This window comes from Gymnoscopelus braueri (assembly GCF_963280865.1).
Source record: "Gymnoscopelus braueri genome assembly, chromosome: 23".
NCBI lineage: Eukaryota > Metazoa > Chordata > Actinopteri > Myctophiformes > Myctophidae > Gymnoscopelus > Gymnoscopelus braueri.
The window spans coordinates 37,340,627-37,365,439 of NC_137625.1; the positions used below are offsets into that span (position 1 = coordinate 37,340,627).

General features: G+C 43.8%; 1 protein-coding gene across 1 annotated transcript in view; it reads right to left on the minus strand.

The window, feature by feature from the left end:
* Positions 1 to 24,813, minus strand: part of atxn7l1 (ataxin 7-like 1) — a 77,628-nt gene that overhangs the window by 49,702 nt on the left and 3,113 nt on the right. The window contains 1 exon segment of the mRNA XM_080421203.1: positions 17,907 to 18,011. Coding sequence (XP_080277329.1) covers positions 17,907 to 18,011 — 105 coding nt within the window.

Here is a 24,813-nt window from a genome sequence, read left to right on the forward strand (position 1 = left end):
CAGAGGACGGGCTGGTGCAGAGAGGATGAATACACACTTACGGTTCTTGCTATGCATGTCTTTGAGACACTGGTTGGGGGGGTTGGGAGGGAAGGAGAGGGGGGGGGGGTATGGTCCTTGTGTCTGTCTGTCTGTCTGTTTGTGGGGCCTGTCTCACAGGGTCACTACAGGACAGCTACCTGAGGAAGAATAGGGAGAGGTCAAAAACACACCTGAATATGGAGGAGGTGAAGTGGGGATAGAAGGATGCACACGTGCACGCGCACACACACGCACACACGCACGCGCACACGCACACCGCACGCACACAGAGACATACAGTACACAGTAAAATCCTCAGAATTACAAATGAACACCTAAATGAAACAATGGCATTATGTGATTATCAGTGCATGTGTGATTTGCTTCCTAAAGGATTTCTGAGCGCAGTCATGCTCCCCGGGCGATGACCCCTAACATTTTGAGTGATCTTTCCTCCAGCGCCACCATCGGGCCAAAATGTCAACTTTGCACGCGGGACCTCTCATAATCTAGACTGCAGGATGCATTTTGGTGGTGACCCCCATGGCCTTTCCTCTAGCCCAACATTTGCATGTGTTTTTAAAAGACACTTTGTAGCTTACGGTAACTTATAATATTTCACTTTACAGGTTTCCCTTCAAGCCTTCAAATGTCGGTGACAAAGCAGTCCCACTGGAGAAACTGGAAGGGAGTTAAGAGTATTGCTCAAAGGCACAGTTTTTGGAAGAGCGGTACAACGTACTCATCAGCTTCCCACAGAGACGTATTCCCCAGATGGTCCTGCGACTCAAACCAGCCCCTCTAAATCCTCCACTCAGCTCCCAAGTGATTTTTTACCTTTGAGGAAAAGCAGATTTGCTTAGAGGTGATACAGTAATTCTATACCATAGGGGCGATAAGTTGAGCAAATAAACTGGTAGAAAGCCGTTCACACAGACAGAATGAGGCTGCAGGACTCAGATGGTCCTCGTCAGTTCGTTTGACAGTTTGTTTAGAGCAAGAGCCGTTAGTTTTACGTTCTGTCTCAGAGTTTGGACTGTAAAGATGGAGCCAGCAATTCAGACAGCAGATAAAACTGTCCATCTCACTTGGAGTGTGTACCATGCACCGAGCGCGCACACGCGCACGCTCGCGCACACACACACACACACACACACACACGCACACACACACACGCGCGCGCGCACACGCACGTGCACACGCGCCTGAGCACAAGGACAAATAGAAGTATGTGATCCCAGGAACGGCACATACAGTACCACTTTGGAACGGTATACCACTCCAGCAAAACGGCATATACCATTTAAAAAAACGGTATATGCCGTTTTAGTAGAGTGGTATCATAGCTCATAGCTCATAACACATTTGGAGCTCGCCCTCCCTCTGTGATCATGTGTACAGATACAGACACAGATAATGTACAGTCATGCCAACACCAGTAATCAAGCTCACAGTCCAGTACACAGTACGTACACACACACACACACACAGTCAGCATTTCTTTCAGTCCTTTTTAAAATGTAGAATAGCCAATTATGCTTTGCCTTTTTCTCCCCAATCCTGTCAATATGCCAATTAATTGCTCCACAAACATTTCTGAGTTGCCACTGCTGTTGTACCCCACTGACAAGAGCTCGCACGCGCACACACACACACACACACACACACACACACACACACACACACACACACACACACACACACACACACACACACACAGATAGATGTTTCACACACACCAGTGTGCACATCACGCCCTTAACTGATTCACTGCCAATCACGTAGATCTACGCGAACCTATTTAAAGCCGCCACGTGCCAATCGCGTAGATCTACGTGAAAAAAAAAAAAAAAAAAAAAGTAATAAAATTTTTTTCCAATTTGACCCAAAGACCAAGGAGATATGATTTTTCGAAGATCTAGACTCCTATCCACTTCCTTGTTAACTTAAAACTTAAAAATTCTGTATTTCGGCTCCTGAGTACTTTTTTTTTTTCAATGAAAAACTCTGGCACTGGCTAAAAAAATATGAAAATACCTCTGGCAGTTAATGGGTTAAAATTGAGTGTGTTAATCTCTTTGGGTTTTTTAAATGATTTTTTTTTAAAGACGTTTTTGCTTTTCATTTTGATTGGAGGAGCCTGAGGACAGAGAGAAGGGAGATACTGTATGCAGCAAGACATGACAGGAGTGGGATTCAAAGTCAGGTCCTTGCTTCCTCGTGACTCACAAGTAACATGTGGTCACTCAGTGCACTAACTGGCTGAGCCACCAGGGACCCCCTGGGTGTTCATGTTAGAGCCCGACCCATGCTAAATGTTCTGGTCCGATGCTGATCCCCATTCTGGAGAGTCCTAGACCAGTGGTTCTCAAACTTTTTCAAATCAAGGACCCCAAAATGTATGTGTATTTGGCTGCGGACCCCCATCGGAAAAAAAAGCTTTCTGTCAGGGACCGCCAGAAGAGAAGATTTATGTAAAATAAAAAATAAAAATAAAAAATTCTACCTTTTTGCTATTTTTCAGAAAATGGTCAAAAATAGCAGATGCACAAGCTTGCTGTGAGTTTGTAGATCTGCTATTTTTAATAGCCAACATATAAATGGATAAAGTGGTTAAAATGATTGTGATGCCATTAACTACTTTTTCGAATCTTCCGAACCCCACTTTGAGAACCACTGTTCTAGACCACAGACAACGATATTTTGTAATAAATTAATAAACAAAAATAACTAGGCCATTTAACTTTAATGATTAAACGAACAGTAAAAATAATACATAATCTGAAATAAAGTCAAATAATAGCCGATATATGGGCCAAACCAATATATTGGTGAGCTCAACTCTTAAGTCTAAAATGGACCGATAACTCTCACAAAGTTTATTAACACTCAGGATTTTTCTGTGTGGTGTAGAAGCCCTCAGGGGGACTGATGCCAGGACCCACACGCAAGCACGCACGCACGCACGCACGCACGCACGCACGCACGCACGCACGCACGCACGCACACACACACACACACACACACACACACACACACACACACACACACACACACACACACACACACACACACACACACACACACACACACACACACACACACACACACACACACACACACACACACACACACACACACACTATATACTCCACACAAAAGTCCTAACCACTGATCCATAACCTACACTTAGCCCAACAATAGGACAATGACATTCCTCTGCTGAACTTTGCTCGGTTTATCTGTTCCAGATACAATGAAGCGTGTGTGTGTGTGTGTGTGTGTGTGTGTGTGTGTGTGTGTGGGGGGGTGTGTGGGGGGGTGTGTGTGTGTGTGTGTGTGTTTCTCTATCTCTCCCTTCCTCACCCTCTCTTTTTGCATAGTTACACACGTGTGTGTTTGTGTATGTGTCACTTAGAAAGACAGAGCTCAGTTAATAAGTGTAGTAGTACACTCTGCACTAACAGCAGCACGTTAAAACAGTGAGGCTGGATAACCAGGCTACAAGCGTTGTGTTGACTCAGAACACGGGTATTATCTACAGCTAAATACTGGCAGATCTCTTCAACAGGGGGTCAGAGTTACTCAGAGTTACTACAGGGGTGACGCCAAATCTTTGTGTATTCTGGAGGGAACCTTAGTTTAGTTAATCTAGAAGCTTGTAGATCGGCTATTTTTGGCAAAGAGGTTTGGTGTAGAGGGAAAAGAGAGCGGACCAAGTACAGAGTGAAAAGTCAAGTTTACCAAGTGCTGTCGATTTAAGTGGTTAAATGTCTGAAGATACACGTTAACAAGAATCCAAAGGTCTATGAAGCCATCGATGAAAAGGTTTAATATCTGCAACAAGATTTTACACAATACGTATGTAATGGGGGGGGGGGTCCCTGCTTCATCTCTGACTCCACTAAGGGGTCCTTGGTCTGAAAAACTTTGAAGACCCCTGCTGTAGAGCAGTCACACTTAGGCCTGTCACAATTATTACATAATCGTCTAATCGCAATTAATTTAGATCATAATTATTTTTGCATAATCGTCATTATCGTTTCCACGTTGAGAAATGTTCACACATTTTCAAATATCAAAAAAAAAAATCTATATCAGTGGTTCTCAAACTTTTTCATGTCAAGGACCCCCAAAATTATATGTATTTGGCCGCGGACCCCCATCTCAAAATATTTTGTTCCAGGGACCCCCAGAAGCAAAGATATGAGTTACAAATGTTCGCTTTAAAAATATATATATTCAAAGATTTGCAAAATGTTCACGATTAAAAAAATATAGCAGATCTACAAGTTCGTAGCGCGGCACTCGGTGCCGCGCTATGAGCTTGTATATCTGCTATTTTTGAAAAGCCAAAGAAATCTAAAATGACACAGATGCGTTCCAGGTCTTAATGGGTTAAAGGACTTTTTGAAAGACATGTTATTTTGACCAGTTGTCAGGTACCGCCCCAGCCTGTAGTCCGCAGTGACAAATATCACCCTCCCCGCCCGGCTTCCCTCTCCCGAACACGGGCCGATTGTGTTCGTATGGGCGCTCGACACGGCGCCGCGGCGGATTCGAACCCCCAGGCTCTGCAGTGGTGGGCAGGTACTTTACCACTGCTGCGCCACGCGAGCGCCCATATAAATCAGACTTATATTAAATGGGTGTGTGTGTGTGTGTGTGTGTGTGTGTGTGTGTGTGTGTGTGTGTGTGTGTGTGGCAGGTGTGTAAATAGGCCAGTAGAATCAGTGCCAGCGGAGGCAGCTGTGTTCAGACCAACAGGATCAAAGTCCACAGCAACCATCAGTGACTATATAACCTGCTACACTCAGTACTACTACAACACTTATACTCAGTATAATGTAGTACTACTATTACTATAATACTACTACAACTACTACAACAGCAATGCTACTACCACTACAAAGTACTACTACTATACTATTGCTGGTATTATTACTACTAGCAATACTACAGCGCTACAGGAATTAAATAGTAAAATATTAGTGAAGCATTAACAAACAATGAATATGAATTCATATGTTGACAGTAGAACAACTAACTATACAAGATATACCTCTAAAGAAATCTTAAAGATGGATTAAGGATATAAATATAAATATATATGAGTGATAATTGTGTCTATTTAACCACTTTGTTGACCGGTTCGCTCAGGCCTCTATACTTGGTCACCTCCTTATTTCCCTTTACACCAAATATATTTGCTCACGCCTCACAAGCTCGCAAAGCTTGTAGATCAGCCATTTTGGCTGAATGTTTGCCTATTATTATGGCAGGCCCAGAACTAGGTTTCAGGTGGATAATACGAGACATGATTGGAGCTGGTGAAGGTGATCTACAGCAGGTGGACAGCTGTCAGGTCAAGGTCAGTCCTCCACTCAGCTTCAAGGGCACACAATCACTCCTCTCTTTGACTCTCATTCATTATGGCGATGCTGGGGGGGATAGCAGCCCGCCGATTGGCTGATGCCAGAGCATGAGCCCGCCCACTACAGGAAGGGGAAAGCGGAGGATCAGCTGAGTTTGTTTACGCCCAGAGAGAGAGAGAGAAAGAGAGAGAGAGAGAGAGAGTGAGAGAGAGAGAGTGAGAGAGTGAGAGAGTGAGAGATCAGAAGATGACAGAACCTCCCATCCTTGCTGTAGTAGCTCGCAGTTTAAGTGACCTGGCCTGCATAACAAGCCGCAATGACAATAACACCAGTGACACCAACACACATGTTAAAAACAACACCAGCAAACTGTACGGAGAACCACTTCTGTGGTCTGGACGAGAGATCAACACCACCAACACATATTGTCAACTGAATACAGACAGTAAGCACACATACGGTGAGAAATGACACAGATGTCCATGAAAGAAAGCAAGGCGCACGCACACAGCCACACAGCCCCCCCCCACACACACACACACACACACACACAAGCCAGTGCTGGGAACCCAAACACATGAAAGCCAGAAGTGAAATGAAACCAAAAGCAAACTAAAGGAAGTCTAGTACCTCCTGTCTGACTCTGAGAGAAACCTCAATTTAAAATCATCTCTAGATAGATGGAGAGAGAGAGAGAGAGAGAGAGAGAGAGAGAGAGAGAGAGAGAGAGAGAGAGAAAATAAAAGAGAAACAAAAACACCCCTCTCAAGAGCCAAGTTGCTTTTTCTCCCGACAACCCGCCCAATTATGCTGGAGAGAAGAGGGAGAGAGCCAGAAGGAGAGAAACGTGTTCTTTCAACAACAAACTACACCTTTGTGTGTCACACTGCTGCTTAATTACACAAGAAGGAGACAGGGGAGAGAGAGAGAGAGAGAGAGAGAGAGAGAGAGAGCATTCGTTTCGAGTGAGTGATTAATGGGGTGAGATGAGAGGTGGAACAGGAGGTAGAGATATTTTATCTGACACCTGAGCACTTAGAAAAGAGAGAGAGAGAATAAGAAAGAGAATTAACAGAGAGAAGAGCGACGAGGAGAGAGATGAAAGATTCAAAAGCAAACACAATCAGTTGAACCCTTGCGTCCAAATTCTGGGCATGTCATAATAGGCGAACATTTGGCAAAAATAGGGAGAGACAGCGAGATCCCAAAACGGCGTTGGCGGCCGCCACGCCTCCGCCGCGCATCTGGCACGACCGCCGCGCGTCTGGCACGAGTGCCGAGCCTCAGCCACAAGCGCCGAGCCTCTGCCTCTCCGCCACAGACCGTCAGTTCTCCGCCGCACCCGCCGCGGCGGAGACGCCACCGTCACGGCGGAACCTGCCACTGACAGCCACTGACCGCCACGGACCCGCCACAACCCGTCACTGAGCGCCACTGACAGCCACAACCGCCACTGACCGCCGCCCGCCACAAGCGCCGCCTCCCGCCACGAGTGCCGCCTCCCGCCACGAGCGCCGCCTCCCGCCACGAAAGCCAAGCCTGCCGCCACGAACCGTCACTGACCGCCACTGACAGCCACTTTCCGCCACTGACCGCCACTTTCCGCCCCGACCCGCCACTCTCAGTGGCGGTCCGCCACTCTCAGTGGCGGTCCGCCACTGACAGCCACTCCTCCGCCATGACCGTGGCATATTTTGCGCATTGCAGACAGAGGAGCAGTTGAGATTTCATTCGGCCAGATCTTTCTCAATTTTACTTGAATTCTTATAATTTTTATGTTTATATGATCTGTCAAGTTTATATTTTCCGGTCTATCAGTCATGAAATGATTATATATTTTTTTATAATTTATTATAATGTAAAACGATATCAAGCCGGAGTTTTCCGTGCGTAATTACGCACGTGGTCTGCTCTCCCCCCCCCCCTCTACACCGATAACTCTTTGCCAAAAATAGCCGATCTCCAAGCTCACACTCCGCGCATATAGTAAATAAGATGGTTATTATTATTCATATTATTATTATAATGACAAACAGTGAATGTCTGACGGACAGAAAGCCTTCTCGAATGATGCCCCGTTGAAATTATATCAAAACGAAATCAAAGTGAGTGTGCTCCAACGGCCTGGGTCTGTCTGTCTGTCTGTCTGTCTGTCTGTCTGTCTGTCTGTCTGTCTGTCTGTCTGTCTATATCTGTCAAGCTCCTTGCCAAAAATAGCCTATCTACAAGCTCACAACGCCTCGCTGCGAGTGACCTTGTAGATCGGCTATTTTTGGTGTGAGTGAGTGTGCTCTAACGGGGGAACACCCTTCCACTTCGAAACACCTCCACATCGACGCACCCCCACTTCGACGCACCTGGGGTCCGACCCACCGGGGGTCCGACACATCGCTAGTCCGACCCGAAATGGATATTTCACCCCCCCACTCCGAAAGTGATTTTTCAAGTCTCTGCATATAAACTCATGCGTAAAATCGTGCGTAATATGCAGCTGTGATGCTCAGATTGACAAGCTCTACAGCTGCTCTACAGCAGATCTACAAGCTCATCGAATATTAATATTTTATTATTATTATTATTATTATTATTATTATTATTACAGCAGATCTACAACCTCATCAAATATTAATATTTTATTATTATTATTATTATTATTATTATTATTATTATTACAGCAGATCTACAAGCTCATCGAATATTAATATATTATTATTATTATTATTATTATTATTATTCAATATGTAATATTTATTATGTATTATGTATTATGTATGTATTCTTTATTATTATTTGGTCCCTGAGTCCTGATGAGAATATAGACGAATCCACACGCCTATATTTATTTTATTATAATGTCAATACAAATATGTATTCTATAAATATTAATATACTAACATTTCCTGAATGAATGAACTTGGTGAAGTGTCTTGTATAGGGTCGGGGTGACATGTTGCTATAGTTGCTATTAATTACCCCAACCAACATCGAAGCACCTGCGTGCATTAATCCTTCATTAATGTCTGTCTGTCTGTCAAAAGTCCGCGCAGCGGCCGTAACACACACACACACACACACACACACACACACACACACACACACACACACACACACACACACACACACACACACACACACACACACACACACACACACACACACACACACACACACACACACAATAATAATTAAATTAATAATACATTGTATTAAAACCCCCGAATCTATCTATCTATCTATCTATCTATCTATGTAAAATAGCCGATCTAAGTTGTGAGCTTTTAGATCGGCTACTTTTGGCTAAACTTCTCCTCACAAAAGGGATGCTAATGTTCAAGTGGTTATAAAGTAAAAAACAATCATATCACACAAAGATTTGGCAGACCGCTGTAGTAACTCTGAGGACCCCCCTGTGTGTGTGTGTGTGTGTGTGTGTGTGTGTGTGTGTGTGTGTGTGTGTGTGTGTGTGTGTGTGTGTGTGTGTGTGTGTGTGTGTGTGTGTGTGTGTCACTCATTGTAAAATATAGGCCTACTTAAAGTTTCAAACATAAAAGTAATATAATATTTGAAAATAGCACATCTAAGCTCCTATTGTAAGCTTGTACATCGGCTACTTTTTTTTATAGCCTATAAAATATGTCTCAAGGTTCATGTAATAATTTATATCTGCAAAGTGTAGGATTATTATTATTAATATTCTTTGCATATTCCAATACAAACCAATGCTTCAGTGCATGCGCTCCAGCGGTACGCCCACAGCCTGGGTGTCTGTCTGTCTGTCTGTCTGTCTGTCTGTCTGTCTGTCTGTCTGTCTGTCTGTCTGTCTGTTCACGCCGCGACCGTAACACACACACACACACACACACACACACACACACACACACACACACACACACACACACACACACACACACACACACACACACACACACACACACACACACACACACACACACACACACACACACACACACACACACACACACACACACACACACACACACACACGCACGCAAGCACAGTTAACCCCGAGACTATGTTCCCCCCAAGGTGAATAAATAATAATTTAAGAAATAAAAAATGATATTAAAACCCCTAAATCTATCTATATATCTATCTATCTACCTAAAATATGTAATATAAGCTCACAACGTAAATCGGCTATTTTTGGCTAAACTTCTCCTCAGAAAAGGGATGCTAGTGTTCAAGTGGTTAAGGTAAAAAAAAAAAAAAATCACACAAAGATTGGGCGGACCCCTTTAGTAACTCTGAGGACCCCCTAGGGGTCCTACACCCCCTGTTGAAGACCCCTGAATGATCTACCTACCACCTCTGTCTGTAGCCAGACAGCTACAGGAGTGTGTGTGTGTGTGTGTGTGTGTGTGTGTGTGTGTGTGTGTGTGTGTGTGTGTGTGTGTGTGTGTGTGTGTGTGTGTGTGTGTGTGTGTGTGTGTGTGTGTGTGTGTGTGTGTGTGTGTGTGTGGAGCAGACGAGCGTCTCTGAGTCTGTGATGAGTCTGTCTGTTGGAATGCACTCCCCAAAACTTTCAGAGATGCGCCCACCTTCCAATCCTTCAAAACCCAGTGGTAAATTGGACACTAACGCAACAGGTTTTTGCAAACTCTCACTGGCCCATGCAGTCCTAACCGGACTGATGTTTCTCTGGAGTGGAAAGGAGCAGACGAGCATCTCTGAGTCTGTCATTCAACATGCACGCAACAGGTGGTCCCTCATTTTCCTTTGGAATGCACTCCCCAAAACTTTCAGAGATGCGCCCACCTTCCAATCCTTCAAAACCACCATCAAAACCCACCTCTTCAATATCACTAAGCTAAAAGGTGTAAAACATGAATAAATAGACCGCCTATTATTATTTCTTAATATTTCAAGAGGTTATTCAACTCTCTCCAACTATCTTTTAACTGCTCCCCATTTGCGTCATGCATGACTGACAGCAAGGCTTTAATTTGGTTCATTTAATTAGTAAAGACAGACAGGTCAGTACCATAGACAGCTCCTCGTCATCACTACCGACACACAGGCAGTTCAGCACCACAGGCAGCTACTCATCAGTGTATTAATCATACAGAGATATTCACTTTTAAGTCATGAAGTGAGGCCACAGTTCATTGACTATCAAATGATGGTAACATTGTACCTCTAAGAGAAACTGTAGGGTGTTTGAACTACAGTGATTTTTAATATTATCTTCATCTGGCATCTATCATCTAAAGACCGCTGACTGCTCTGTCTGTATAGCCATGATGCTTCGGAGCTATGATGTCAGCTATATAGCTGACAGTAGCCATATATAGTATCTGATTATTAGGCAGTGCATTTGGCATGTGCGTAAATATGAATCTGGCAGCTAGGGGATAGGGATACATTAATTGACGTTCATTATATACCATATAGATATAGGTGTTTTAAGAAAATGTAAATTATTACATTGTTGAATTATTATTTATTCACCTGGGGGGGTGGGGGCCTGTGGCAATAAAGCCTGGGTTAACTGCGTGCGTGCGTGCGTGCGTGTGTGTTACAGCCGCAGACTTTTGATAGGCAGACAGACAGACAGACAGGCAGACAGACAGACAGACAGACAGACAGACAGACAGACAGACAGGCAGGCAGGCAGGCAGACAGACAGACAGACAGACAGACAGACAGACAGGCAGGCAGGCAGGCAGGCAGGCTGTGCGCACTGCTGGAGCGCACTCAAGCATTAGTTGGAATTGGACTATGCAACGAATAATAATATAATAATAATCCTACACTTTGCAGATTATTATATTATAACCACTTCAGCCATATTTTATACATAGGATATAAGAAAAATAGCAGATCTACAAGCTCACAATGGGAGCTTAGATGCGCTATTTTCAAACATTGTATTACTTTCATGGGGCGGGGTGGAGGGGGGAAGGGGGGGGGTCGCGGATTGCTTCGGGACCAGTGGCGTTCCCAGGAATTACATTTAAGGCAGGCGAGATCCCCCCCCCCCCCCCCCCGGGGGAAAACGGAAAAACGTTAATAAAAACAATATGCAAGTATATTCAATGTATGTATTTTTATTCTAAAAAAAGGGCAGCATAACAGAAAAGGCGAACATGATGACCTGCACAAATTATTATATTTGGTAATGAATGGCTAAAGCTGCTCTCAGAGCCCCTTTTATGCCAGGTGAGTACAGGTGATGGCCCAGACCCCCCACACATGGCATTCCTGGCACCCCATGAAAACAAAGGCATACATTTGCATCATAGACGAGGGTCGCTCTACTGACTACGGTAATGATTGGCTGCCTGCCCGCGTGAATGGACGAGGAGGCGGGGCGACGGCCACTATTTTAATAAAAGGAGGATTAATGAAGGATTAATGCACACAGGTGCTTCGATGTTGGTTGGGGTAATTAATGACTATAGCAACATGTCATCCCGACCCTACGAGACACTTTACCAAGTTCATTCATTCATGAAATATTAGTATATTAATATTTAGAGAATACATATTTGTATTGACATTATAATAAAATAAATATAGGCGTGTGGATTCGTCTATATTCTCATCAGGACTCAGGGACCAAATAATAATAAATAATACATACATAATACATAATACATAATAAATATTACATATTGAATAATAATAATAATAATAATAATAATAATAATATATTAATATTCGATGAGCTTGTAGATCTGCTGTAATAATAATAATAATAATAATAATAATAATAATAATAATAATAATAATAATAATAATAAAATATTAATATTTGATGAGGTTGTAGATCTGCTGTAATAATAATAATAATAATAATAATAATAATAATAAAATATTAATATTCGATGAGCTTGTAGATCTGCTGTAGAGCAGCTGTAGAGCTTGTCAATCTGAGCATCACAGCTGCATATTACGCACGATTTTACGCATGAGTTTATATGCAGAGACTTGAAAAATCACTTTCGGAGTGGGGGGGTGAAATATCCATTTCGGGTCGGACTAGCGATGTGTCGGACCCCCGGTGGGTCGGACCCCAGGTGCGTCGAAGTGGGGGTGCGTCGATGTGGAGGTGTTTCGAAGTGGAAGGGTGTTCCCCCGTTAGAGCACACTCACTCACACCAAAAATAGCCGATCTACAAGGTCACTCGCAGCGAGGCGTTGTGAGCTTGTAGATAGGCTATTTTTGGCAAGGAGCTTGACAGATATAGACAGACAGACAGACAGACAGACAGACAGACAGACAGACAGACAGACCCAGGCCGTTGGAGCACACTCACTTTGATTTCGTTTTGATATAATTTCAACGGGGCATCATTCGAGAAGGCTTTCTGTCCGTCAGACATTCACTGTTTGTCATTATAATAATAATATGAATAATAATAACCATCTTATTTACTATATGCGCGGAGTGTGAGCTTGGAGATCGGCTATTTTTGGCAAAGAGTTATCGGTGTAGAGGGGGGGGGGAGAGCAGACCACGTGTGTAATTACGCACGGAAAACTCCGGCTTGATATCGTTTTACATTATAATAAATAATAAAAAAATATATAATCATTTCATGACTGATAGACCGGAAAATATAAACTTGACAGATCATATAAACATAAAAATTATAAGAATTCAAGTAAAATTGAGAAAGATCTGGCCGAATGAAATCTCAACTGCTCCTCTGTCTGCAATGCGCAAAATATGCCACGGTCATGGCGGAGGAGTGGCTGTCAGTGGCGGACCGCCACTGAGAGTGGCGGGTCGGGGCGGAAAGTGGCGGTCAGTGGCGGAAAGTGGCTGTCAGTGGCGGTCAGTGACGGTTCGTGGCGGCAGGCTTGGCTTTCGTGGCGGGAGGCGGCGCTCGTGGCGGGAGGCGGCACTCGTGGCGGGAGGCGGCGCTTGTGGCGGGCGGCGGTCAGTGGCGGTTGTGGCTGTCAGTGGCGCTCAGTGACGGGTTGTGGCGGGTCCGTGGCGGTCAGTGGCTGTCAGTGGCAGGTTCCGCCGTGACGGTGGCGTCTCCGCCGCGGCGGGTGCGGCGGAGAACTGACGGTCTGTGGCGGAGAGGCAGAGGCTCGGCGCTTGTGGCTGAGGCTCGGCACTCGTGCCAGACGCGCGGCGGTCGTGCCAGATGCGCGGCGGAGGCGTGGCGGCCGCCAACGCCGTTTTGGGATTTCGCCCCTCCTGAAAATAGGTGTACATGCTACCAACGTGTTGTAACGATTTTGGGGGGCAAATGTATTTCGTGCAGAGAGGGGAAAAGGTATAAATGACAGAGGGGACCCCAGTGTACCCTTCATTTTAGCTTTCTTTTTATTTTATTACTGATTTTAACTGCTTTAAAGGTATCATGACATTCATTTTCACTTTTTTTATTTTCAATGTTTTATTTGGGGTTTTATGACCTCAATTACACCCAAAAAACCTGAACTTAGAACATTCAGTGGATTTTCTGTGGTCTGGGGTTTTCTGAATAACTAGGCTGAAAAGTAATCTGAGCTTGGCCCTTCGACAGTGAGGTCACAGTCGATTAATCCCGCCCACTCTCCTCCTCGCCCCTCCCCTCCCCTATCCTTTCCTTTGGGGGGGGCGGAGCAGAGGCGATGATTGACAGGCAAAATCCCTCACCAGCGACACCCGCAGGCAAAGATTTCTTTTTTCATTGCAGTTGAAAAGGCTTTAGAAATGTGAGAGAAAAACACCTGCCATGGATCACTGGAATGGAATTTTCACTTAAAACTTTTTGTACACTTTTGAAGGACCAGGACAAAGACTTTGAATGTGGTGTAAAAGTGAATGTCATTAAACCTTTAAAACACACTAGGGATGTTAACAATTAATCTATAATCGATGAATTGCCATTACGAATTTAATCTATTAAATGTATCGATTAATTGAAGAAAAACCCAAAAATGTTTTGGGCTAGTGAAAGTCACAGGTACAGTATGGTGTGTGATATCGAATGTGAGCTTATCATAGTCAGAGTAATCCTTAATCATATTCCATCATATTCAAGGGCTTTTGGTCTCCATGTGTGTGTGTGTCTGTGTCCAGCTGATGCTTGTTGACGCTCGTTAATGTTATATTACATCGAGGCAATTATGTTTCTGCACTCATTTACGGTTTTGGACAAGAATTTTCCTTTTGGTCATAAAAAAACACTGCTTATCAATGAATCAGAGTTGTCTGGTTTGAACAGAGATCAAACCAGACATGTTATGATTACATGGTGAATGCACCACCCTGCAATCCACAACTCAAATGTAGTATTTAATATCCTTATTATGAGGGCTTCTTGCTGTGGGTGTTGACAAGCCTGGTAGGTCACTCACAGTCATATTGTGAAAATGGCTGTGAAACTATTTCCATCTAATTTTAATCTATGAGAACGGCAAAATGCGTTGTGAGCTGAGCTTGTAGATCGGCTATTGTCGTGCGCTACACCGCCGTTCAAGTCTACCAAGTATGAATCGGACTGAAGTCTTTTTTTCTGTCATTTTATTTGACTTCTAAAACAGGATGTCGGTGTGAGCTGTCATTTCCCCTCTGTTGAATGGCTGCATGGTTACACCACTTTTTTTTTAAAATTAGTCACCAAAAACAATCTCCAAACAGCCATTAGGATGTTTAACACCCAAACCCATGGCAAAGGCTCGTGAACTGGACTTTAGTTACAGACATCTCCCATACCCACAACAACTGGAATCTGTGTCATAATAATAATGATTATTCCTTTTTATGCACTTCATCACTTATAATTCATAGAGTAATTCACTGAAGTATTTTTTAAAGCTTTTAACCGCATGCTGCAACACTGTCGTTGTTGCCTTTCGTTGTTTGTTATGCAACTACTTTGTTTATAGGCCTGTGTGAGCTATGGGATACCTGAATTCACACACATATATATGTATAGAGAGAGAGAGAGAAGTGTGTAGCGGTTAGAGTGTGTGCCTTTCATGCAGAAAGTCGTGAGTTCAAACCCTGCCAGGGGTCGATGTCAGCAAGGGCATGTGGTCGCAACGGGTCCCTAACGCCAAATCAAATGGGTTCAGATCTGAGCCAAGTCTCCTGCAGGAGGCGCGTCTGAAGCCTGTCCTGGACAGGAGTCTCTAGACGTAAAAACTAATGATGTTATATATATGCATCCTCCTTTAAAAGCATTCGATAACATACAGTGCATCTTTCATTTATAATCTGCACCACTGCATTCCTTCAAATTCTACACTATTCAACCCACGTGTTTTTTTTTTAAGGATAACCTGTATTCATACTACTGGAGATTCCCCCATCCTACTGTGTGTGTATACCAGTGTGTACCTGTTTTTAGGACTGTGGGACTATATTTGTTTTTGTGTGTGTGTGTGAGTGTATCTGTGAGCAGAAACACTGCCAGCAAGCTGTGGGGGGGCTAGAGGCAAGCTCAAAACACATCTGACTGCCAGCATGCCTGAAGAGAGCGAGTGTGTGTTTGCGTGTGTGTATGTGTGCGTGTGTGCGCACACGTGAGGGCGAGAAAAGCAGCAGCACAGACCTCTCTGCAGAGAGAAAGGCAGAGGGCAGAAGAGAAACAAAGAGAGACACTGACAGAGAGAGAGAGAGAGAGAGAGAGAGAGAGAGAGAGAGAGAGAGAGAGAGAGAGAAAATAAGAGTGTCATTGTGTGTGTGTGTGTGTGTGTGTGTGTGTGTGTGTGTGTGTGTGTGTGTGTGTGTGTGTGTGTGTGTGTGTGTGTGTGTGTGTGTGTGTGTGTGTGTGTGTGTGTGTCCTCCCTCCACTCAGAAAGAGGAAGAGAATGAGAGAAGAAAAAGGGAAAGAAAGATGGAAAGACTGTGAATGAGTTGGACGAAAGAGTGAGAGAGAGGGAACGAACGACCAACACACCGAGAGTGAGTGTGTGTGTGTGTGTGTGTGTGTGTGTGTGTGTGTGTGTGTGTGTGTGTGTGTGTGTGTGTGTGTGTGTGTGTGTGTGTGTGTGTGTGTGTGTGTGTGTGTGTGTGTGTGTGTGTGTGTGTGTGTGTGTGTGTGTGTGTGTGTGTGTCTCTCTCAGGCTGATGCACGTGGTGCCAACGGCATAACAGAGGCCCCAGCAGCTCGGGGGCAGATGTGAGCATGCTCAGTAGAACACACGGTTAAAACTCACACAAAACAGATTGGAAGACTGATGATGGGCCCTCGGCCAATCAGAGGCAGGCTAGCCAAGGTTCAGCAACAACACCACCATTTCATGTCACTCATGCCATGAGCTCCCAAAACAAAAAAGCACACTACAACTCTTCTCAACTCCAGAGTTCATTCAAAATAGCTAATGAAAACTAAGACAAAAAAGTGTAAACGATATATTGCAGTGGTTTTCAAACGTTTTAATTTCAAGGACCCCCATAACTCTGACGCTGCGTTCACACTGGCAGATACAAAAGATATAAAGCTACACAGCATATTTGTAGCTTTGTATCTTTGTCTCAGAAGTTGAAACCAGCTCATCTTATTTGTAGCTTGTTGCGTTGGATGTATCTTTGTATCTTCATGTCGTGTGAACGCAGCATGAGAGTTTACAAATGGAACCAAATGGACCCGTAAGATGGCAGCATACTCCAAACAACGTCAAACTTTTTCCGGCTTCGGAAGGGCTTGCCGAACCGAAGACAGTTCTGCCAGGACTGAAGAGTTTTTATAATGCTTCTGAACTCAGCTCTGAGTTCCGAATGCTAGACCCCCACCCACTCAGAGTTCCGCCTAGCAACACCACGGGCTTGTTGATGCATTATATATAGTGCGACGGCTGGATCTCTGCTGTTTATTTTCTGCAATCTCCAATGTGCTTTTGACATAATTTGTTGTGTGTGATATCGCTGTCCATTCATTCATTGCCATCTGGTTGCGCTTGTAGTCGCTCAAGAGAGGGATTATCCTCAGCCAACCTTTCTTCAAAACTGTCCATGGTAAGTTGCTGACAGATTGTGGAAACAAACTAATATAAGTAAGTAAGTAAGTCGGAGAGGCGGGAGTCTATCCCAGTCACAATGGACTGGAACCCAGGGAGATGGATTGCCAAGTTGGAGCGCAACACCTACCATCAGCTCCCAGTACTAATGCACGAATTTCTCTCACGTACCCCTGTAGAACCTCTGAGTAACCTTAGGGGTACACGTACCCATTTGAGAAACACAGGCCTAATCAATAGAAGGCTCTACTATCTGTCATCAATAGAAGTCTCTGCTCATCTGTCATACACTGATGCTTTGCTGTAGATAATTTCATACGTGTATAGTTGTATGCCAGATCTGTGGTGATGAAGGAACTTAAAGTGCGTCAATGCATTCTTGTTTTGGGACCCGTTTTGTGCTTTGTCGTAGTGCGGCGAAAATAGCCGATCTACAAGCCTCACTCACAATCATCTACAATGACATGTCCAAAACAACGACGCCAGGTTGAAAGTGTTTAAGAGTGTGTGTGTGTGTGTGTGCGCGTGTGTGTGTGTGTGTGTGTGTGTGTGTGTGTGTGTGTGTGTGTGTGTGTGTGTTACCATAGTGTGCGAGGATGCCCTGGGGAGTGACCACCTGCTTGCAGACGTTGCAGACAACGAGACAGAAATCCTCCAGTGCGGGAAACTGGCCGTACACAAACATCTCTGAAACACAAACACACACACACGTTATATTATATTTACTGTACCTGTGAGGACCGCTGACTGATTTCCATTTACTACCCTTAATGTAAGCATTGGACCCAACTTTAACCTCTGACCCTGACCTTAACCCATTTAGACCTGAGGCCGATTGAAGTTTTTATACATTTTTATTCAAATACATTTATACATTGGCTAGTACAAGCTCGCAGCACGGACCTTATAGCTGTGAGGCGACAGTGCTACCGACTGCACCACCGTGCCCCCGTTTGCATTGTTTCTAATGATTTGAATGTCTCTTGCTGTTGTTTTTTTGCCGTTGTACGTAAAGCACTTGGTGAGTTCTCTGTGACAAGTGCAATACAAATAAAAGGTACTTACTTAGTTACTATAATCGATTAAATCTATTAATTCGAACAAATGTTGCACCCCTACATACAACACATCATACAGTTAAGACGGTACACAGAATCTCCGTACTTTTCAAAAAAACACATCAACATGTCAGCGAGGCAGGTTGTTTATTGCTGCAATGGCAGAACTACAACTAAACCATCTGAAAAATAAACACCTGCAAAATGTCTTCACTTTCCAGGATTTTACACACACACACACACACACACACACACACACACACACACACACACACACACACACACACACACACACACACACACACACACACACACACACACACACACACACACACACACACACACACACACACACACACACACACACAGAACTCACGATACGTATCCCAGTACGATGCATGTGAACAAAATGCCACAAGATAAAGTCAAGGAAATCTTCCAAATATGGGCTTTGAGAGTGGAAACCTCCGCAGAAAAAATAGCAGATTTTCAGCGAAGATATTTAATGTAGAGCGAAAACATAAAATACACTAGTATTGAGCCCTGAGGGACTCCACTCAGCAACGTATGGTGTTAGGTTTCTTTTACACCTGTAAACCTGTGATGTGACAATAAAGCTGATTCTGATTGGTTAACCACGTAAACCCTATACTATACTTAATTAATTGGAGAACCCCAGGGGTCTATGCTAGCCCCCCCATCCCTTTCTTTCTACACTAAATAGCGTTACACTATAGGCGAAAATAGCGTTGCTAGATCTGCTACTTTTGGCAAATATCCGAGACTAGGGATGCTAGGGTTCATGTGGCTAAAAACAAACAAACTATTGTATTGATACAGGCATCACTGATACCTATCCTGATATTTTAAGCACAGCTCACACACACACTCTACCACTCTCTCTCGCTCTCTGCAGGCATGCTGGCAGTCAGATGTGTTTTGAGGTTGCCTCTAGCCCCCCACAGCTTGCTGGAAGTGTTTCTGCTCACAGATACACACACAAATATAGTCACACAGTCCTATAAACAGCCAGGCACACACACACACACACACACACACACACACACACACACACACACACACACACACACACACACACACACACACACACACACACACACACACACACACACACACACACACACACACACACACACACACACACACACACACACACACACACACACACACACACACACACACACACACACACACACACACAGGTGTGTGTTAGGTCGTGCTGGTGGCATTAACATGACAACTTCTCAACACTCACACATTCACTCAACACCCACTGACACACATCAACACTTATTAGCCCTGACCTGGAAGTGGGCTCACTCTGTGTGCATGTGTGTGTGTGCATGCATGCACGTACGTACGTGCATGTGCATGCATGTGCGTGCGTGCACGGAACATGTAGGAGATTGCATGAGTGTGTGTATTTGTGTGTGTGTGGGGGGGGGGGGATATTGGAGGTAGAGGCAGGAGGAGTGTGTGCACTTGTAAACGTACTAGTGTTGTGGTGCAGTTTCCTAAACCTCTGCCAAAGCTAAGTGTGCGCGAAGAGCAAGGGCTACTACTTCACTGTGTGTGTGTGTGTGTGTGTGTGTGTGTGTGTGTGTGTGTGTGTGTGTGTGTGTGTGTGTGTGTGTGTGTGTGTGTGTGTGTGTGTGTGTGTGTGTGTGTGAGCTCTCAAATAAAGTGGAGTGTGTGGGTTGTCACGACCTTGCATTGCTCACATGCTTTCAGTCATCTGGAACGCCGAAGAGGTCACTGCGTGTGTGTGTGAGAGAGAGAGGGAGTATATGTGTGTGTGTGTGTGTGTGTGTGTGTGTGTGTGTGTGTGTGTGTGTGTGTGTGTGTGTGTGTGTGTGTGTGTGTGTGTGTGTGTGTGTGTGTGTGTGTGTGTGTGTGTGTGTGTGTGTGAGTCCCAAACCTCCAACTGTGTAACAGTGTTAAAGCACAACCCAAACTACTGCTATGTTTCCTAAACAATTAGCACAATATGTAAAATGATGATGTTTTGGCATTATCATTCTAAACCTATGTTCCTGCTGTTTTGTTTTTTGAAGAAATCACATATTGAGGCTTTAACCTTATGAAACATCTGAGACCATTAGGGTTTTATGGAAGATGCTTCTGAACATGTTTTCTATTGCTAGCTTGATCAATTCAATTCTCTTTAATATTTGATGTATCTATTATTACCGTAGGGCTTGACTTTATCAGCCAGATGGGATGGAGTTAGGCTTAAGCCTGATTTATACGTGTTGTGCACCAAGGACAGACGATCTACAAGCTCACAACTCGTCGCAGCGTGACACGTTGTGAGCTTGTAGATCGGCTGTTTTCAGTGCACGGGTATCATACTGTAGCGAAAGCCAAGAATTAACCGTGACAAAGACGTGCATCATGCTGGCCTCTGTGGAATTCTGAATGTCTGAAATCAGTTGTGGCGACTGAGAACGGTAATCCATGAATATTTCATTCAAGAAATGGGAAACAAGGATCATATTTGCGCATAAGGGAGGCCCAGATATGAGATATGAACAAACCTAACAGTCCACGGAGGTCCCCTTCAAGAGCTTGTGGTCTTACAAATCCTCAGTGTTCATTTAACCCATTCAATCCGGGAACGCATCTCTGTCATTTTAGATTTCTTTGGCTATGTTTGGAAACAACTTCTTATATTAAAAAAAATCTTATATTATATAATATTATATATATTATATAATCTTTTTTTTATGTGTAACTCAGATTTTTGCTTCTGGGGGTCCCTGGAACAACATATTTTATATCTTATCTTAATGGGTTAACTCTGAGAGTGTAAAATTGCACCTGTACACTCACAAGTTAAAATTGCAATTGTATAAATGAACACTGAGAATTTTTACTGTGTAGAATCTCAACTTCTATTCAGCTTCTTTAGTTTGTGTCGCCTTGTGTGAAGTCGATTTTTTTTCCCGGAAGCTTGGCGCGTTCCCTGCTGTCAACAGACCATAAAATAGCACGACTAAACATTGTAATGCTAAGAATGAGAGTGTCTGCTAATATACGTAGCTGCCGTGCTGCGAAATCCCTGAAAGTACTGTGTGCAACAAACCATTGGTTTCATAATCTATTCATCTGATGACAGTTTCTTTATTATGCGATTGACGTGTACGGATGATTCATTCCCCCGCATGCAAAAGCATCATGTTTGATTCATCAAACAGGATGCTTGCTCAAGTTAATAATATGGTAATATGTTTAGAAAAACAAAACTTTTTTATATGACATGCCTAAAATGGAACGAGGACAAATCGTGAAAATACGAAAGTTGTAATAATGTACATGTACTGTATGTGACATGTTTGCGTGATACAATACTAAACCAATTACTTGAGTGCTGAAATTGAAACATTGAAATGAATAAATATAATAATGTTCCGTCTACGGATTCATTGATTAATTTGATCAGCGTTAACTGAAAGAGATCTTCCTTCACTTCCCAGATCATAATTCAAAGGCCATTGCAAGAGTCCTTGCAAAAAATGCAATAAACCAATCAGAATTTAGTACTGTGAAAAATTAATTATTCTCTACTAAGTGGAATCCCAAGGGTCAGACAAAACAACGCGGCACAAGTACTTATAAGAGCATGAGTGCAGTTTCCTAAACCTCTGCCAAAGCTAAGTGTGCGCGAAGTGCAAGGCCTGTGTGTGTGTGTGTGTGTGTGTGTGTGTGTGTGTGTGTGTGTGTGTGTGTGCTCGCACGCGGGCGCGCCAACAACCACAGTGAGGCAACTGCCAAAAGGACCAACAGGCCAGGAACTGAGTTACCAGAACAATCCCTGATTGGTCAATGAGTGCATTGAAATCTGCTAAGACGATCCGCCGTTGGCTGAAGGGTGTTTTCACAGCTAATATAATCAGCCCATCATTGGTGGACCATTACTTTGAAAGACGCTGAAATAACCCGGCACACGGGTAGTTTGTGCAACACCAACTGTTCGGGTGCAAGCACAGAGAGAGAGAGAGAGAGAGAGAGAGAGAGAGAGAGAGAGAGCGAGAGAGAATTAAAGAGAGAGAAAATGAAAGGCAGATTGACTGGTGGGAGGCAAGAGATAAAAGGTACAAACAGGCAGATGGAGAGATATGAAAAGACAGTAGAGTGAGAGGAGATAACATCATAGACAGCAAGACCAAAGACAAAATATTGCACAGCGAAAGAGAGAGAGATTGAGAGAAAATGATGATAAAGAGAGACAAAAACGAAAGATCCAGAGAAAAATAGAGACAAAAAGCAATCAAAGGACCATAGAACAGACCCACCCCGTTTTTTCAATGCAAGATGCCAACATGGCCACCGTGTGAATGTGGTCTATTGCCTATGCTATGAGTCATGGTTTACTTAACATTACAGCTGACCATTTTCCAAAGCATACGGTAGTTTGTTCGATTTTCGATGAAACCACTGTATTCCGTTCATTTCAATAGTGTACAGTATTAACATCAACGTGCAGAGACTTTAAACTTGCCATACTTTTGGTAATCCAGCATATTAAATATCATTGCATTGTTATTTTTGGTCAAAGTAAAGGGGTAAAGATGGCAAAACTCTGGAACTCCACTGATCTAAAACTATGGAGTGATGTTTTTAACGGACTCAAATTATGGTTAAACAACAGTGGCCCCTTTTTTGTGTCCAGGTAGCTCAGTCAGTAGAGCAATGGTCTGTCCATTGTGATTGTGATGTCCACGTCAAATAAACAAATCAGTCAAACAACCAATCAAAGTTTAGTCAACGAATTTAAAAGCACTTTAACCCTATATACATAGTTAATCAGAGAACCCCAGAGGTCTATACTTGGTCGGCTCCTTTTTGCCCAAATCCGTTCTGAGAAAATAGCTGATCTACAAGCTTGCAGAGCGTCACGACACAACACATCGAGACGCTTTGTGAGTCTGTAGTTTTCACCAAACGTTCACCCCAGAATAGGGACGCTAGTTTTCATGTGGTTAAGAGCAGACAGACAAAGTGGCATGAGACGAGTAGGCTAACTGACATCAACACTAAATATTTTACAGTGTTCCTCAATACACAGTTCCTCAACATGAATCTGAGAGAAAGACAGACAGTGAGACTGCAAGATAGGAGATTCTCAGAGAAACAGACATACGGAGAGAGAATAAAACATTTCAGTGTGATGTACACAGTAGGTCGTGGGGTCGTGTCTGTTCTCTGAATAAACTTCTAGACGTTTTGAGCCAGTGAGCAGTAGCCTAAAGCAGTGGTTCTCAACAAGTGGTCCGGGGACCACCAGTGGTCGATGAGGGGGTTCCAGGTGGTTGGTAACCAAATGGACCCTTATAGATCTTTAACTCTTGAGAGCGTAAAATGAAACCGAATGGATTTGGTTTCATTTTAGAGGTACAGACCTGTAAGGGTCCATTTGGTTTCCAATCAATAATTTAGCTGGGGGCCCCCTGAGTGTCGCAGAACCGCACTTTGAGAACCACTACATTACATCACCACCTCCTGTTTCCAGAGGACTGATATGACTGGCTGCCACTCAGGTCATACTGTGTTACTGTCAACTGTCGTCAGAGACAGAGAGAGATAGGCAGAGAGATAGGCAGAGAGAGAGGGGGGGGGGGTGAGCAACAGTGAATGATACAAAGAGAGAAAGGGACAGTGTATTGTGAGAAAGAGCAACAGAGAGAGAGAGAGAGAGAGAGAGAGAGAGAGAGAGAGAGAGAGAGAGAGAGAATATAAGTGTGTCAGTCAATGTCATATCGCTGTCTGTCTGACATCATCATCTCAAGGAGATCTACTGTATGTGTTCTGTGTGTGTGTGTGTGTGTGTGTGTGTGTTTGTGTGTCACCCCCTCAGCAGGTTTTGAAGTGGTGTTGGCAACGGATTATTAATTCCAGGGATGCCACCCGTGAGAGAGAGAGAAAGAGAGAGAGACACACACACACACACACACACACACACACACACACACACACACACACACACACACACACACACACACACACACACACACACACACACACACACACACACACACACACACACACACACACACACACACACACACACACACACACACCTACTTTTAACTCATACTGTGTGTGTGTGTGTGTGTGTGTGTGTGTGTGTGTGTGTGTGTGTGTGTGTGTGTGTGTGTGTGTGTGTGTGTGTGTGTGTGTGTGTGTGTGTGTGTGTGTGTGTGTGTGTGTGTGTGTGTGTCACAGTCTGGTGACCACAGGCGGAAGTCTAGTGGCAGAATGTGTTGTTAGTGAATGCATAAGTCAAATCCCCTCTGTACGTTTGAGTGCGTGTGTGCAAAAGCCTAACAGCCCTACTAATCTAAAAATGTCTTGGCCTTCTCAACTCTGTCTCGCAGACACTTCCACTTATGCCTGCATACACACTTTCA